Below are 17,627 nucleotides of genomic sequence, written 5' to 3'. Positions count from 1 at the left end.
ACTGCAGTTGACACTGGCGTCATTACGGCGCACTTTTAGAAATACACTTTTTCAGAATGCTGTACAGCGCTGACCCAAAACCTAAACATATCAGTCACTGCGACATCAGCAAATCATCCATAAATATTCCAATGGTTTATTGTGAAATCAGAGCTGTTCAAAAAAATGTATTAAAATACAAACGTCGTAACATGAGAATGTGAGATTCAATACAAAACATCAGCATTTTCACAATAAGAGCACCCAGTTTTATTAAGGTCTTTGAGTGTTTGTTGCCATCATGACAATCCTAAACAAAATATTCAGTGATATTCCTTCAAATCAATACTGATAGTGTAGTTTGCGCAGACACACTGAGGTTTATCCAGTGTACAGAAGTCTGAATCATCCACATTATTTCATACGCTTCCAGAAACACGTTTACTACACGAATGTCCAGCGTTTGCTAAAACTGTTCAACTCTTTAGATGATTCCTTTCTTACAACATCTCCAACTATGACAGCTTCTCATTACTCACCATTTCTTAATCTTACTAAATACTTGACTTGATGTCACTCTGTGGACTCTGGGGTCATGTGCAGCACTAGCAGGTCGGCCCCCCGGCGGACCACCACATTTAAGCTTTCGCTGGTCCTCACAGCATTATATATCTCCTCCGACATGTTCACCTTTACCCCATTGATCTTAATAATAACATCTCCTGGCTTCATTTCGGCTCTGCAAAACAGAAAACAGGAAATGACATCATCAAAGGATGCCTTAATCAACAGCTGATAACATCATGTTCAGAGAGCAGCACACCTGTTGGCTGGAGATCCTACAATCACACGGTGGATGAGAACTCCATGAGAAACATCAGGGAAGGACGGGTCTCGCATCCTTAGCTCTTCGATTATACTGAGGAGGGGAAAAAGAGAATTTAAAGATAATAAAAGACTCACTTCAGTGCAAAGTTTACAGTTTAAGGATTGATTGATAAATAGATAAGATAGATAGATTCATAGATAGATAGACTGATAGTTTGATAGATAGATCAGCATAACAATCAATATTACATTTGCTTCAACCAAAAACACCTCAACAAAACATTCATACTACTTCACTCGCATAGAGTGTGAAAAAGGAAATGCTGTTAATTTGCAATGCATTGAATTAAAGGTGCAGTAGGTGATTGTCCTCAGAAACATTTTAGTTGTGCTGGTTGAAAGTCTCTTCACAGTCCAATAGTAATGATTAAAGTAAATGATCTAAATGTGTTTTTATGTATTTTATATTCTGGGTAAAGTATAAAACTAAAAAATGTTCATCCCATTAAATATTGTCGGGTCGACATCTCCTGTAATTCAGATAAGCAGCTCAAACTGTCTGTCAGCAAATGCAGATTTCAGGCCATGTGGCTTTGAATCACAGTCCCTCCCCGCAGTCCAAAGATAATATGCTAAGTGGTTAGCATTTTGGCAGATCACCTACTGCACCTTTAATTATTCACAGAAGTGTTCAAATCAATACCACAATTGAACTCGTGTCATTTGGGACAAAAAAATATATGATATTGTTCAACTCTACATTATGATATTGCTTAACTCTACATTATGTATACAAAACTAAAACCTTAAATATCTTGAATTTTACAGGGCTCATACAGGCACAGCCTAATGAAAATCAAGGACTTTTGAGCACTTTTTTCCAGCACCTATTTTTATTTTCAAGACTGACACGCAACGTATTAAAACACTGCATAGGAATTTATATATATACACAAATAAAAACCATTATTGATCATAATAATAATATAATTAATTAATCAATTGTATATTAATAATATATTAAACCTGCACTAAATGTGCTTGTGAAAATGTTTTTTTATACTATTACACTGCTAAAATAATACAAGTTTTAGTAAATAATACTAACATTGGGTAAAAGTACAAAGTACTCTTTTAAAAACTACTCAGAGTACTAGTTAGATATTTTTGGGGAAAAAAACTCAGATTTTCATTTTGGCTCTTTTTTCAAGAAATGATAATAAATTTATTTGAATGGTTTAATTGCTTGAATCACAAAGCTACATATATAAAAATGTGCACTAACAAAGGAAGTATGGTCGATTTTTCCTTCCATGACAATTAATCTTTTTCAATAGTACTGGCAAAACTACCACATACTCTATAAGGCCATAGAGACACATTTTGTCCATTTTTTGAACAATATTTTCAAGTTTTGAAAGGTTTAATTAAAGTATATGATAAAAATATTTCAATTTAGCCTTTTATTTACATATTTTACACCATTTTTCTTTTTTGCTCATTCTTGTCTTTACAATATGGCAAATTTGTTTCTTAAATAGCTGTACAGCACATGGAAATATTATTTTACACTTGATCTTAAACTGAAATAATTTTACAAAAAAAGACTAGTACGCTGTCATAAATAATAAATAAAATGATAATAAAGCAAATGGCTTTGTTTAACTCTAGGTATTTGAATTATGACAACACTACATTTTTCAAAGCAGTGTTTGAAGAGTCTTATTGTTTATAATGATCAATTTAACAGCAGATTGCTTTGACCTGTAATGCCTGTACAATTCAGTGATGCTTTAAGACAGATCCGAATACAGCTATAATGTATAAAACCCACAAATACCCCAAACAGAAACATTTCTAGCATAATTCTTTTGTCGTAAAGAAATATAAAAAATTCCAACTTTGCTCAAAGTACAGTAAGTTTCACTTGACGATACAGCCAAATAAAAAGTCTGTACTCTAAATACTAAATTTAGTCAAGGAGCAAAGATAAATAATTTCTACTTTAATATTGAAGAGATCGCGATTGTATACAGTCTGATCACACACACGAGATGATGAGAGGACTTGCAGTTAATTTGAAAAAGCCTATTTAAGAGGTCACATATGTGTTTTTATGATTAATGTACATGACTGCGCTCTCATGTTAAAATAAAGTGCTCACGACGTATGCAGAAATGAGTAATTGCGCAATACCTGCATTCCCACGCCAACATTCAGAAGAGTGACAGACAAGTCAGAAGAAGAGAGCGGAGAGAAGAGAGCAAAATGAGTGTGTAGATCGTTGAAATGGCAGGAAGTATGTTCGTGGTTTAATTACTCTTGCTAATAACATATAGTGAAAACATCCCAAAAGCATTTTTCCATTAAAACATTTGTTTTTAAGTTTTTGTGTTTTTTTTGTCACTGCAACACAGAAAGGCCTTTGTCCCGCCGTTACGTTCAATGTAAAACTAAACAAGGTTGACTGTGATTGGCCACTTCTCATATCATTTAAATCACTGCTTCGGAATCACGGTAGATTGTGGAGGTATTTTTGCATTAAATTGTCACAAAAATTCGAAAACATTTTTATTTTTCGGCGTGAAAATTGCATACAAATTCTCCTTGATAAATTAAGCACTTTTCAACAGAACAAGCCAATTTTCCAGGTATTCCAGCACTTGAATTTCTAAGAGCCAAATCTAGTGGTAAATAACAAAAATCTGCAGATTCCATAATGTATGAATTTTGCTCTCCTGTAAAATTGTAATAAAAGTGTTTGGCACCTGGGGGTCAAAGCCAACATCATCACTCCAATGTAACGCCTTTTCGATCCCGATTCTCCAAACCAAGACTCTGAAAAAAAGACCCAATAACCATCTGTCAGTGAAAAAAAATTCTGTCACAGACAAAAGCAAGCAGCTGTGAGGTCATTCTTACTCTGTTTGTCTACAGATCGGTCTAGGAAGAGACGGACTCTGTCTGAGGGAATAGCGAAGGAAATCCCTGCTGTCACTTTCATGGTATTAATGCCGATGACCTCACCATCCTGAAGAGTACAAACATGACACATCAGTTTATTACATAAGGCTAGAGTACGGCCAGTACAATACAATATTGATGAACATTTGAAAACAATTCACGTTCTTAATATGACAGTCATGAAGCTCTGTGTTGCTCTGAAGGTCCAGCAATCTGTAGTCAACTACTAAATGTGCACTAATAACTTTGCCTTTTACCTTATTGTACAAGGAGGGTACCACCATAGCTGTGAGATACGTTCTACTTGGGATTTCGTAGAGTGGTTCTAGCACACTAATTAAATGCCTAAAACCAGAGTTTTCTACCCCTGAAAAAGGTTGCATGTCTGTGGCTATAAATACTCCTACCCTAATACTCCTACTATTATGCCTACAATTGTCTTTGCTTGTGTTGAGTTACTTGGAAGTTTTATTCTAAATGAAGACAGGAGAGTAGTTTGTGTTACACTTGTCAGTTTAACAGATAAAGTAATGATTTTGTGGACATCAGTAATCTAACTATTTGCCTTAATCTAATTAAAACAATAATATGATTAAGGTGTTTGCATGAGTTGCTTTTTGAATGTTCCTTTCATGATCCCGTTTTACATGTTTAAGCACATAATACGATTAACGTCATTGTGTCACCACGCTATCCACGTTTCCTCCGGAGTGTCATGTAATTTTGGGGATTTTCATTCTTAATTTGTCGACTTTAACTGCAGTTTGGCACTTTCATTTTCATTCAAGAACATTTCATGCGTGCCCCCCATGACAAACGACATATTGGATCCGAGGAACTGCTAGAAGAGTGTAGTTTTAATGGCCTACTTCGCCATCTGAATAACAAGGTAAACCAATTGCTTACTTACCAAATCCGTAGAGACAGGACAATCAACGCGAACTGGATTTGCGTTTTTTTTTATAAGAAGACGAGTGGCAAATCTGGATTTCACCATTTATAATACAAAAAGCTCTCGGGTAAAAATGTTCCTTACAAACATTTTTGTTGCGTGTTAGAAGACCACTGTAGTCCACAAATGTGGGTCCTTCCTCACTGCGGGAAAATGAAAACAAAACCTTTGTTGTGGCAAGTTTATAAACAACACTGACGACCCATGTCTCCGAACAATTCTTCTTCTTCCACTTGTTTTATTTACGGTTAGCAACACAACGTCGCGTCTCTCTGAATACTGTAACAGGTAGTTTTTGAAGCTGTCATGCATATTAATAAAGTTGCACCTCATTCACAATAGAGAGCACTGATTAGTTTGTCTTTCTCTTGAATTAATGATGAAAGCTCAAAGACGTCACATTGTACCCGCCGGTACAGACAGCCAGTCTCCATGCTGGAATTTACACAAGGAGCTCATGGCCTTGACGTAGCTTCAAAATTTCTTTTCAAACCGGAAGAACGAATTTGTTCGAAATAGCGCAAAAACAACCAATTTTCACTTTTATTGTTAAATATGTGTCCTAAGAGTGTTTTTAGCAGCGTGGAACATATATATGACTATTGACATCTCAAAAATGTGTTTCGGTGTTTCGTGACGCTTTAAACCAAAAGGCAGAAGCAGTCAGTTGAGTAAATGTCAGCGACTCACCAGGTTTATGAGAGGCCCTCCTGAATTTCCAAACTGTAAAGCAGAATTGTGATTGAGTGATGGAATGCAATTCATTAAATGATGACATACATTTTTTTTGCATGCAACACCACCCAGTTTCCAGTGCTCTTACATCTATGGTAGCGTCCGTCTGGATGTAGTCCATGCTGGAGTTGGAGAGACCCAGTTCTTTACTGTCTCTCTGAGCAGAGCTGACGATTCCAGATGTGATGGTGTTTTTAAGAGAAAAGGGGCTCCCCATGGCAACCCCAAATTCACCTTGACACACATCAGATGACTTGCCAAGACGCAACGTTGGTAAAGGATTCTGGGACAAGACAGAGAACACAATGACACTATGTCAGACTATATGGCCATGTACTAGAACTGTGGTAAAAGAAAAGTGTGAAAAATCAATTGCAAAAATGGCGTTCCAAACATTAAAGCCTCCTCTGTTACTGTTCGTTTACCTAAAATTGTTGACTATAATATTCTGTAGTTGCTGTAATACTACTGCGTTTAAAAATCTGAGGATACAAAACCAAATGTCACTAAGGTTATCACAATTTCGAGTTTATTTCCATATTTGTATGCGGCCGTTCCTCCTGAAATATTACAGCGTGTATGTAGCCTAAATACAGTATAAACAGATTAATGGGTTAACACCAGGGCTTGACATCAACACCCACCAACCGCAGGTAGACTTTAGCTGTGGCGGATTAGACAGCCACTCCCACTATCCACTTTGGCTGGTCGAAAATCATTTTTAAATTGTTTTTTTTTTTTGAAGTAGGGTTCGACAATAAGGATGAACCTCTATAAATGAGAAGCAGCCCGACTGACAAAAACAACTGTGTTCGTGCAAGCAAAAGAAAGCAGATGAATACAGAATGTTATGTGATGCACGCAATTTTTTAAAAGCGTGCACGCTCTCATTTCCTTGCGTGAAGCAACCTTGACCGGAAACACAATGCTGCGATCGGTTCTGTTTGAAATAGACTTCACAAAAAGCGATACACATCCACCATTTTCAAGAGCTCGAGATTAAAAAAAAAGAAGGTATTTTATGTATGCAGCAGCAGTTGCAGCTTTAGCTTTAAACAATCTTTGAACAGATTATTAATGGGCCTAACGTTAACTGTGTGCGTTTGATCATCCTTTTATTATTGCACACGGTATGTTTTTCACCTGCTTTCTTTTTGTTAATATGGTTAAATTATCATTCTTTTCAGTAACATTGATTTAATAGATTAAATTTAATGTATAGTTAACTGCTGATCTGAGACCTTGGTCTTGGAGCTAGGACAGACTACTTTTCATAGTTTTAGACAGGCTACATGACAATAATTGTTAGTTTAGTTTTATTTAATAAAAAGTGTTTGCATATTATAACATATATTTTGCTAGTTTTTGAAATTTTTAAATTATTTAACATTTTTGGCTAAGAAATATTTATTAATTTATTTATTTATTTATTTTCCAGTGTGGTCAGAGAAAAAATTGGTACAACCTTAATGTTTAGCCCTGAAATAATTACAAAGCAACACCATGAAACCACTACCACTCATGCTCATTGAGCAATGTCATACACAACACATCTAAATCAAGTAATTTTGCAAATATATTTTCCCAAAAACAAAAGTGAAAATGGCGAGTGGCTAGTAAAGTTGAAAAACTACTAGCCATATAGGCTGGTGATCAAAAAAGTTAATGTAGAGCCATTAAAAACATTAAAAATCATATTGACCTCACACTTTTAATGTACTAACAGTGACACAATTTTGATTCTATAGGTTTAATTCTTAAATGAACAAAATTCAAAAAGAAATTACTCATTTGATAAAGACCTTTTACTAAAAATGTAAATTAATAAAATAAAATGAGTCCTTGTTCTTACCATATTAAACTATGACTCAATAAAAATAATGATGCACCGATACCATCTTTTTGGAACTGATTCGATTTCGATCCCAAAATTCTGAGTATCGACCAATACAGATCTGATCCTGATACTGTGCCATTTTTTAAGCATAATACAGTTTCTATGGTGATGTGGTCCAGCTTATGTTTCCTTTTTTAATAGTAAGATTTTTCTTTGAACTCTGCAACAGGCTACCACTATTGACTCTAATCAAAACACAAACTGGTCTGTTAAATAAACTATTGATATAAATAAAATTACAGTCAAATATTCACAGTTTTCAGAGCAGCCGGTACTAGGCTAAATAATTTTCTGTTAATTAAAATCTATATTGTGATTGTCAGTTTCACTTTTATTAATTTAATCAACAACTTTGACCACAATGAGCCAGGCTTACAAACTATCCTAAAAGTATTCCCCTCGAAAGAATAAACTCAGTGGGAAGGATGAGAAAACAGAAACTTTTAATGTTACAGAATAATTTTACAGAGCGGCACACGTCACATCAGCCGGTGTGTGAATGAAGTGCTTGATGCATCACTGAGACAGCTTCCAATCCAAAACAGCAGTAAAAAGGGAAGAAATCAGTGCGGTAAGGATCTGTCCAATGTATTATTGAGCCTTTTCTAGTTTTAAATTTCAGGTAGGCCTACTTTGTGTGTGAAGAGCAGGTAATAACCCACTCAGTTCCAGTGTTGCGAATGCGATCATCTGATCTAACAGCTACATGATTTAGAAACAGAAATGAACTCGTCGTTTCAGGCAGAAATGAACCAATTTAATATATATTATATTATAATAAATTAATATAATGTAATATAATAAATTACTATTTATTTAAATTAACAGGGACAAATAGTGTTGGAGAAAGTTTTTCATGTTGTCATGAACGTGACACGCAGTTTGAATTGTAAATAAATTGGAGAATGATTGACAGGCGCAGCGGAGGGAAGCGCAGAACTGAACATGAATTTAACCATGTGAATATTGATCTGTACTTCACATTAAACTATAGAATGGCTTCAAAACATTTGGGATACAGTAGGCCTACAAGACAACTTTCTACTGTCTTATAAAAGGCTACCTTTCTGGCTTTTGTTTGCTTATAAATTACACAGAATATAGAGCACGTGCAAGATGGGATTTGCAGTAAAAATATGCAGTACCAAACCAATATCCAATCCAAGTATCAGGATCGGTGCATCCCTAATTAAAAAATTAAATATCCCCAAAAGATAACATATGTTAACAGTACAACCTCAAAGCTCCATCTGTACCTTAACATTGATTTTGATGGTGGCGATGTCTGCAGCCTGGTCCACATCCTGAACTGTGGCGTTGTAAGTCTCACCATTGGTCAGTTTGACAAGAACACCACGCTTGTTGGCGACCACATGGCCATTTGTCACTATCAGGCCATCACTACTTATTATAAAGCCAGAACCATTCGAGATGGGAACCTCACGGCCAGAAAAGGGGTGTCTGAAAGAAAGAGTGTAATATTAGTCACAATTCCCAAACACAACTGAAACTAAAACCATCTGGTCATCTTAAAATAGAAACAAGTGATCCAAAAAGTCTCTATAGAGAAAATCAACATAAAACACCCTGCTGAAAAAAAAAACAATCCTGTTGAGCGCGCGCATGTAAAGGTAACTGGGTGAACAAGTCAAACAAAGTATATACACAAGAGAACATAAAAATATACAACAATTCAAAAAAATGAAGCAAGAATAATAAAGATTTAAATAAAACATATAATAGATAGATAGTACAATAATAATAATGATAGTAATAATGTCAGTGAAAATGACAACAGCATTATTAATAACAACAACAACAACTACAACTACCACTTTTGATTACTTAACATTCAGAAATTAAACCGAATTAACAAAAAATATTGTAAATATATGTGTAGTGTTAAAACATTGTTGGGTTTTACAACCCTGCGAAATGTGAGAATGTTTTAACAATAGAAATGATAAAAAAGTAAAGAATTAGGTTAACTTGATTGTTTTTATAAATGTAAGTGAGTTGAACATAAAACAGTCAAGTTGCCCCCAATAAACTTAAGAATTGAGTTGCTTCAACACGTTAAATAAGTATTTTTTAAATGTCTGATAACAATAATTTTGTTAATATTTTTTTTGGGAATTTGGGGAAAAATGTTTGGTTCTATTTTTATAGTAATTAAATGTTTATAATTTAAAATGTTTATAATAATTAGATGTTTTGCCGCCTTGTTTTTGAATTGTCCAATGCAAAAAGACCCTCTTATAGCAAGATTAGAGATGCACCGAAATGAAGCTTGTTGATTGAAACTGAAAATTCTAGATGCATTTGGCTGAAAACTGACACTGAAAAGGCTTTTTAATAATTGGAAATTATTTTTATAAATAAAAAATATATAGTTTTAAATCAAATTTTATATCAAAAAATAAAGTAATTTGGCGACGCAGTAGGTAGTGCTGTCACCACACAGCAAAAAAGTCACTGGTTCGAGCCTCGGCTAAGTCAGTTGGCATTTCTGTGTGGAGTTTGCATGTTCTTCCTGCGTATGCGTGGGTTTTCTCCGAGTGCTATGGTTTCCCCCACAGTCCAAAGACATGCAGTACAGGTGAATTGAGTAGGCTAAATTGTCCGTAGTGCATGAGTGTGAATGAGTATGTATGTATGTTTCCCAGAGATAGGTTGCAGCTGGGAGGGCATCCGCTGCGTAAAAACATCTGCTGGATAAGTTGGCGGTTCATTCCGCTGTGGTGACCCCAGATTAATAAAAGGACTGAGCCGAAAAGAAAGAACACAAAAGAAACACAAAAGAAGACATTTTCAATAATGCTGAAAACCTCTAGCTATTGACTTCCATAGCAGGAAAAATAACTACTATAAAAGTCAATGTTCAGGTTTTCAGCATTATTAAAAATATCTTCTTTTGTGTTCAACAGAGTAAAAAAAACTCATCAGAAATGATGAATTGTCCTTTTTGGGTAAACCACACAACTACTTACAAATATGCTCAGTTCAGTTTATTCTTCTTTTTTTTTTTTAAAGAGCCTCTATTATGGGTTTTTGAGAATGACCTTCCATGTATTGTGTAACACAGCTCTAAGTGAAGTGAATTATTCAGCTAAGACTAAAATCTGCAAGTGTGCAGTGTTTAAAACTGTTGATTCATTTATAAAAGAGTCGACTCACAGTGCTTCAAATGAATCGTCTTGATAAAGAGTCTTAAGCCGTGCCGGCGTGACCAGGAAATGGAACTTAAGCCCCGCCCAGGGCCGGATTTACCAATGGGCCTTATAGGCACAGGCCCAGTGGCCCGAGCGCACTTGGGGCCCCTGCGAGGGGGGAGAAGAAAAAGACAATTTCGGGGTGTTTTTTTAGGCTAACTGCAAATAGAACACCTAGTTGGAATAAGCTATTCACGCTTTACGCCCATCGATGCTTGATTGACAGAGACAACAAGAATAAAGAGCAGGGCCAAACGGAATCTGCGGACGTTTTTTGCTATTTCTGTGGAGAATTTTGGTAAAAATCTGCGGATTTCTGTGCAATTATTTTGGGAGTTTCCAGCGGAGTATCATAACTTACACCTTAATATATTAAATAAAAAGTAATAAATTACTAAATAAAAACTGAATAAATTCAGATTTACACATTTACTCAAGTAAATAAACAGAATTAATGATAGGCTAAAAATCTGCAGAAATCTACGGAATTCTGCGGAAAATCTGCGAAAAATCTGTGGAATTCTGCGCGCGCAGATTCCGTGTGGGTCTAAAGAGCTATGCAGCATCACAGTCTGAGTGGCGTACCTCGTAATGTGCACAGCAACATCTTTTGACGCGATTGATCATCAACCTGGTTCGAATTCACCATCTGCTGAACTTGTGCTACTTTTTTTCTCCCCATTACATATCAGATTAGAAATATATTTATTTTTAACAGGAAGGAAACATTTTTAATAAATAATGCAAATGCGATATAAAGTCAAGTGCCTCGTGGGTATTTAATAATGTTTAGCCTTAATAAAGGTGCCTCCTTCTCTGTAAAAACTATATTGCTCAGACAACTGTATTTCATCTGAGCAAAAAAATCACATATAACTATTATTATTATGTTTAAATTGTCTTTCTAACAGAATGCTGTAATTGGTCAAGCGCGGAAACATCAGTTTTGAAATAACCCGCACTAAACTGAGCGGACTGTAGTGTAACGTTAGTATTTATCATGGATCAAAAATGAGTGGACAAGTGGATTTAGCAAACGCGAGAGAAAGAGGAGAGGAGGCATCTTTATTGAGGCATTTTCCATACACACCTTCTTCAAACAGACCCATGATCAGGAGGATGAGGGTATAGAAGAAGACGTTATGGTAACGTAAGATCAGTAAGCTAGCATTAACCAGGCGGAGGAGGCTAACGGCAGCGCAGCGCGGACTGGATTCATCGTGAGAGAAACAGACAGAAAAAGGAGAGAGAGAGGGAGAGAGAAAGGCCCCGAAGAGGAGAGAGACCGGAGAGGAGAAGAGGTATAGTGTGTGTGATTTTCTGATACTTTTAGGTTTATAATCAAGTTGATCTATGCTGTTTGCCAACTTTTCATCACGAGAAGAGTAGAGAGAATACAGGGAGAGGAAGAGAGAGACAGTAAATCATTAATAAGTGTGTGTATTATTAAAGACTCAGATTCATAGAACTGGATTGGAGAGGCATTGTGTGATATAGCCTATGCCATGCAAACAATATGCTCTATCAGTTTGTAAAAGCTCTACATTAAAAATACCCTTAAAAATTATATATATATATAGTACTGTTTCAGTGAACTTGTACAAGTATACTAAAAAAACATTCAATTTATTAGTATTTTTATTCAATGCTTTGAAAAATAAGTTAAATCTTTGTAAATACATATGTACTATATATCATTTATTTAAATATGTGGGCAACAAATTATAGATTCATTTTATTTAAAAAATATTATATTATTATTATTTTTTAAATTCAACTATAGGGGTAGGGCCAGGTAGGGGGCCTTACAAGATAATGTGCCCAGGAGCTCCTGAGTTTTTAATCCAGGCCTGGCCCCGCCTATTTGTTGCACGCGCAATCCCGGGAAAATTAAAAAACCCAGCCCCGCCCACAAACACAGTAGCAAAGAAAAAGAAGAAGGACACTGCAGCAGACGCCAGTTGAATCATGTCACGAAGACGCTGTGCTCTGAAGTGTGAGGGGAAAGTTAGTGTTATTTTCTCTACTCAAAGATGAAACAGTGAAGAGTGAGTGGTTGAGGTTTATTTTGGCAAAAATACCTCAACATTACAGCCCAGGCTTGTGCTGTGTTCCTGTCATTTTTCTGATGAGTGCTTTAGATCAGAAAAGTCTGTTGACGTATGGGACTTTGTCAGAGCTCGACAGGAACTTTACAGTACACAGTTTATGGATCAGTTTCTTTCTCCATTTCACAAGTGTAAGTATGTGCAATTAAAATGGTTGCCTCTTTGTTTTCTCTACAAATTATGTATTTTATTGTTTTTTGCTACTTATAACCGCTTGTAGTGCATCTGGTTAACTCCTTATATTCTCATATCACGTCTAATGCCATGATGAAAATGCGACGCGTGCCGCTTTGTTTACGGATTTAAATGCGTTTGCATTTAAATGCACAATCCACTGGCACTTGTCGTTGCTATGGCCATCATCAGTTTCCGGGATAAATAACAAAACGGGAGGGTGGCGGGAGATGGGTCTGAAATTACAGGAGACTCCCGGAAAAAAACGTGAGTGTTGGCAGGTATACTCACACATACACTCTGCACTCTGACTACTTCAATATTGTTGATAAGCCATGGTGGCCATTTCTCTCCGTCTCACGCTGAACGCTGTTGACCAATCACAACAGAGTACAATATGACCAATCAGCGCAGATTAGCATCGCGTTAGGAAGGGGTGTAGGAACAAATTAATTGCTAAATAATCATATGAGAGTCGCTGCCATAATTTGGTACAAATAAATGCAGATTTTAAGACAATAAAAGTGTTCTTTGACCTTGAATGCCCATCAGCCTGTTGTTGGAGAACCCCCCCCCCCCCCCCCCCCCCAAAAAAAAAGTTTTTAAAGTAAAACTTGACTCTTGTGTAGTTAAAGTATGCACCAAGACTGATGGAAATGAATAGCTGCTATGTTCCAGCTTGACATGGCTAGTAACTATACCTATACGCCTCTCGGGAAGTATACATGGGCATTCTGTTTGAATGGGTAAATCAAATTCTTCAAAACTGCTTGCCAAGATTACGATTACATTACATATTATGAATAACCAATAAAATTGAACAGTAACTGTCCTTTTAGTTTCATTTATAAACGTCCATATCACACAATATCTGCAGAAACTCACATCTAGTCCAAGCCCCTCCCCTGGAGAATTGTCATTCTATACTGATCGCTGATTGGCTCATGTACTAAAAGGTGGGCTTTATTTGCCATATATCAATCACTGATTGGCTCCTGTACTAGAAGGCGGGGCTTCATTCGCCTATTGACTGTTTCACTTTTCCCATTCAAAAGTATACGAGTGACACGTCATGTGTATTCTATAATCATTGCTATACTCTCATTCTGCAGTAATAATCAAGGATTTTGGACTATTTGTTAGACCCAGAGATCAGCTGAACGGATTAAAATGATCAAACACAACAGTTTAACTCTGAGTGACTTGAAAAATGAGCCTATTTGCCAAAAAGCCTTCCTTTAAATACGTCATAATTAATATAAAACAAAAGTATATTGTTTGCTTTCATAACTTAAATTACGGTCAATGTAACTGCATAGAGACTCAAAACGTGTGTGTGTGTTTTTTATAATCAGTGAGGGACCACTGACTTCTCAAAATATCACAAGAACGCAAGCATGTTTGGAGTAAATGACGACAGAATTTTCACTTCTCGCCTTTTAATGATTCCTCTCTCTACAGCATATCTCCAAATTAATCAAAAATCAACCCTGAAACCTGTTTCCAAAAATCATCAGAAAATTTACAAGAACAAAAAGAACATTTTTGTGATTTTTTTATTATTATTATTATTTATTATTAAATATATTGCAGGGATAGTAGTACCTGTGTAATATTTTGAAATAAATTTCTTCTACCTGATTTGGGCGTAAAAATGTATTGTTGACCAAATATCATCGATAAATGGGAAAGAAAAATATTGTTTCCATTTCAAAATGTCTTTCAGGAAACATGTTCCACCAATGCGTAAAGCACTTTGAGTGTGCAGGAAACGTGCTATATAAATGTAAGGAATTATTATTATTAATTATTATTTATTCATTTCTATGTGAAACACTTTCATGAGCCCATTTAGCCAATAAGACAAAAACATAGTTTTACTAAAGTAAACTTACATTTATCCACAAAAAATAAACCTGACTGTATTTTTTGTAGTAAAATCGAGGTTAATTGTGTTAAAGAGCCCATATTATGGGTTTTTGAAAATTCCCCTCCATGTAGTGTGTAACACAGCTCTAAGTGAAGCGAAGTATCCAGCTAAGGCTTAAATCTGTAAGAATACAGTGTTTAAAACGGTTGATTCATCTATAAAAGAGTCGACTCATAGTGCTTCAAACGAGTCGCCTTGATACCGACTCATTAGGTGTTTCGCCATGACGTACGAACGAAACCAAGTTATTCACGTGCACGCGCAAACCCGGGAGATTTCAAACCTGAGGCCCCGCCCTCTGACGCAGAAACCCAGACACACACCCACAAACACACGCACACAAACATGCCGGTCGATTGAAGTCACACTGCAGATGGATATATTGAGTCTCTACCCAAAGATGAAACCTCAGCATTATAACCAAGCAGTTGGAAACTTCTGGAAGCTACATGCTACAAAGAATACTTCATCTGAGTTTGTTAAAGGAAGGATCAGTAAAGAGTAACTGATGGACGTCAGGATGGGTTTCTTCCATTTCTCAAGTGTAAGTACGTGCGGTTAAAGTTGTTGCCTCGTTTACTCTTGCTTGCAAATGTATTTAGTTGTGATTTGTTACTTGTAACCGCGTGTACTGTATCAGGTTAACTGGATATTTGATCTTATCGCGTGCAAAGTCACGTTAAAAACGCGACGCGTGCTGTTTGTTTATGGAGCTCCGTGCTAGAGTTCTGCTCCCGCGATTTATTCGGAAATTTATTCCCGCGCCGCAGAAATCTGGCGCGGGGACAGCCGCGGGAATAAATTTCCGAATAAATCGCGGGAGCGGTCGGTAACGGGTTTAATTTGGGACGGGAGCGGGCTGTCTAGCAATATCACGGATATTGCTATGCGAATTAGAAAGAGAGAGTCTGCGTGGTGCTTGTGTGTGTGTTAGTGCGCACACGCGCGTATGAGAGAGAGAGAGAGAGAGAGAGCGAACGAACGAACGAACGACAGCTTGGCTGTCTGGACTGTATACTGGGTGATTTTTGGTTGTGTTCTCCGCTCTAGCGGGACCGGGCGCGGCGGGCAGAAAACGGAGCGGGTTCTCAGGCTAAAACCTGGCGGGTGCGGGCGGAAGCGGGAGCGTTGTCATCCGGAGGTGTGTGTGTGTTTTTGTGTGTGTGTGGTATGGCGAGTACACGACTGTCTCCTTCGTTCGGTTATCCGTGGCACTATCCACTCGCCATAGTGTGGCAGCTAAAATCCACGTCTATACTATCGAGCGTGTATGAACTGTGATTACTTTTTAAATTGCTGATTAGCTATTGGCCATTTCCCTCTCTGACTGAAGGCAGTCGACCAATCGCGACAGACTGTCATCGGTCCAATCAGCGCAGATTAGCTCCGCGCTAAGGAGGGGTTTGGGAACAAATGAATCACTGGACGATTCATACAGGAGTCGCTGGGATAATTAGGTAAAAATAAATGCAGATTATAAGACCATGAAAGTGTTTTTTGACCTTGCATGCATATTAGACTGTTGTTGGAGACCCTTACAACCAGGATATGACCCTATTTCATGTATAATATGGGCTCTTTAAATATGCCATTTCAGCCTGCAGAATGGCATTTCAAACTGTGGCCAAACAAAAATATAGAAAATAAATATCGAGTTTCTGTAATATAAAACTAAACAATTCCTCTCCCTGTATAGTTCCTAAAGTTAACTAGACAGAAACAAATGTAAGTTAATTTTAACAGAATCACTCAAATAGCAATTAATCTGACTGATGTTAACGTTAAAGGTTTGAAGTTTTTACAAGCTTTTAATTAAAACAATAGTTTAAAGTTACAGTACCGTTAATATAACATTAATATTTACATTAAGTTGCATCAATGTTAGCATTAGCATCAAATGCTAATTAGCGCTACTAGCCTGTGACATACAGTAATAAACGTTAGATCTAATTACACTGACTTTAATATTCATTGGTTTAATTTGTAATTATTTATTTTATTTATGTTATTTTTTCTTTTTAATTCGCATTTTTCACTTAGTAAAGGCGGAGACTGTTGACTAACGTTAGTAGCTCTAAATTAGTTGACTGGAATGCTGTGACAGTGTTAGCATGTAGCATGTTCACACATAAAATAAGTACAGTCCGCAATTTAAACCATGTCCTACCTTTTGTTGTAACTTAATAAAATCTACTGCAATTGATGTCAACAAAGATGTTTAATCCACAAGAATTTGATCATTATTCCTACCTGTTCACATCGGTTCAGTCCTTATTTAGGCTAGAGTGGGTTATTTTTTGAGAATGAATCTGTGGATTTAAATGAATTGTGAGAGTCGATTCATCCTTGACCTATTCATAAACACAACAGTTGCTTTGTTGCTGAATAAATGTCTTATTCACTTAAGACAGTGTCCTACCACCACCTACTGGCGATTTCAGGTAATACATGGATAACTTCATTTTGTTGCATATTTTTCTTTTTAATTTATTATTTGAAGCATTATTCATTTAAAAATAATTCACAAGAATAACTCATTAATAAGATAATAAATAATTAATAAGAATTTATATAATCATAATATATAAAATATAATATAAACGATAATAATAATACTGTTAAAAATGATAAATAATTGATAATGAAAATATAAAATAATTTAAATGAGCTACTCAAAATAAATGAATCATACACACACACGCACACACACACACACACACACACACACACACACACACACACACACACACACACACACGTATAAATATATATAAACATGGCAATAATTGTTATAAAAAGTAAAACGCAGAAAAAGTTGTGCATGACAGAAAAAAAATACATAGGCCTA

General features: G+C 36.1%; 1 protein-coding gene across 3 annotated transcripts; it reads right to left on the bottom strand.

The window, feature by feature from the left end:
• Nucleotides 1–225: 225 nt before the first annotated feature.
• LOC103911769 (serine protease HTRA2, mitochondrial-like) lies at nt 226–17,109 on the bottom strand. Of its 3 annotated transcripts, XM_073915037.1 has the most exons (9): nt 17,030–17,109; nt 8,612–8,816; nt 5,547–5,741; nt 5,414–5,446; nt 4,808–4,866; nt 3,730–3,838; nt 3,576–3,645; nt 803–898; nt 226–718 (listed from the first exon to the last, which is right to left on the bottom strand). In XM_073915037.1, exons 5-9 carry the CDS (start codon nt 4,811–4,813, stop codon nt 553–555), a joined length of 447 nt encoding a protein of 148 aa, XP_073771138.1. In that variant the 5' UTR covers nt 4,814–4,866; nt 5,414–5,446; nt 5,547–5,741; nt 8,612–8,816; nt 17,030–17,109; the 3' UTR covers nt 226–552. The 3 variants fall into 3 exon arrangements, with proteins under 3 accessions (XP_073771138.1, XP_073771137.1, XP_073771136.1); XM_073915036.1 differs by having other exon boundaries at nt 4,808–5,446; XM_073915035.1 differs by lacking the exon at nt 4,808–4,866.
• Between the last annotated feature and the right edge of the window lie 518 nt (nt 17,110–17,627).

Source organism: Danio rerio, chromosome 10 (assembly GCF_049306965.1).
Source record: "Danio rerio strain Tuebingen ecotype United States chromosome 10, GRCz12tu, whole genome shotgun sequence".
Lineage (NCBI taxonomy): Eukaryota > Metazoa > Chordata > Actinopteri > Cypriniformes > Danionidae > Danio > Danio rerio.
Note: the sequence above shows the minus strand (reverse complement) of the source record. Positions and strands in the feature narration are given on the sequence as shown.

What these genes read in the sequence shown, in the direction of transcription:
- LOC103911769 (XM_073915035.1), bottom strand. Translation starts at nt 5,675, where the DNA reads ATGGGGAGCCCCTTTTCTCTTAAAAACACCATCACATCTGGAATCGTC. An exon ending in GAGGGCCTCTCATAAACCTG is followed by an intron (nt 3,839 to 5,413) that starts GTGAGTCGCTGA and finishes TGTACTCTTCAG; the next exon opens with GATGGTGAGGTCATCGGCAT. An exon ending in GTAGGATCTCCAGCCAACAG is followed by an intron (nt 719 to 802) that starts GTGTGCTGCTCT and finishes TCTGTTTTGCAG; the next exon opens with AGCCGAAATGAAGCCAGGAG.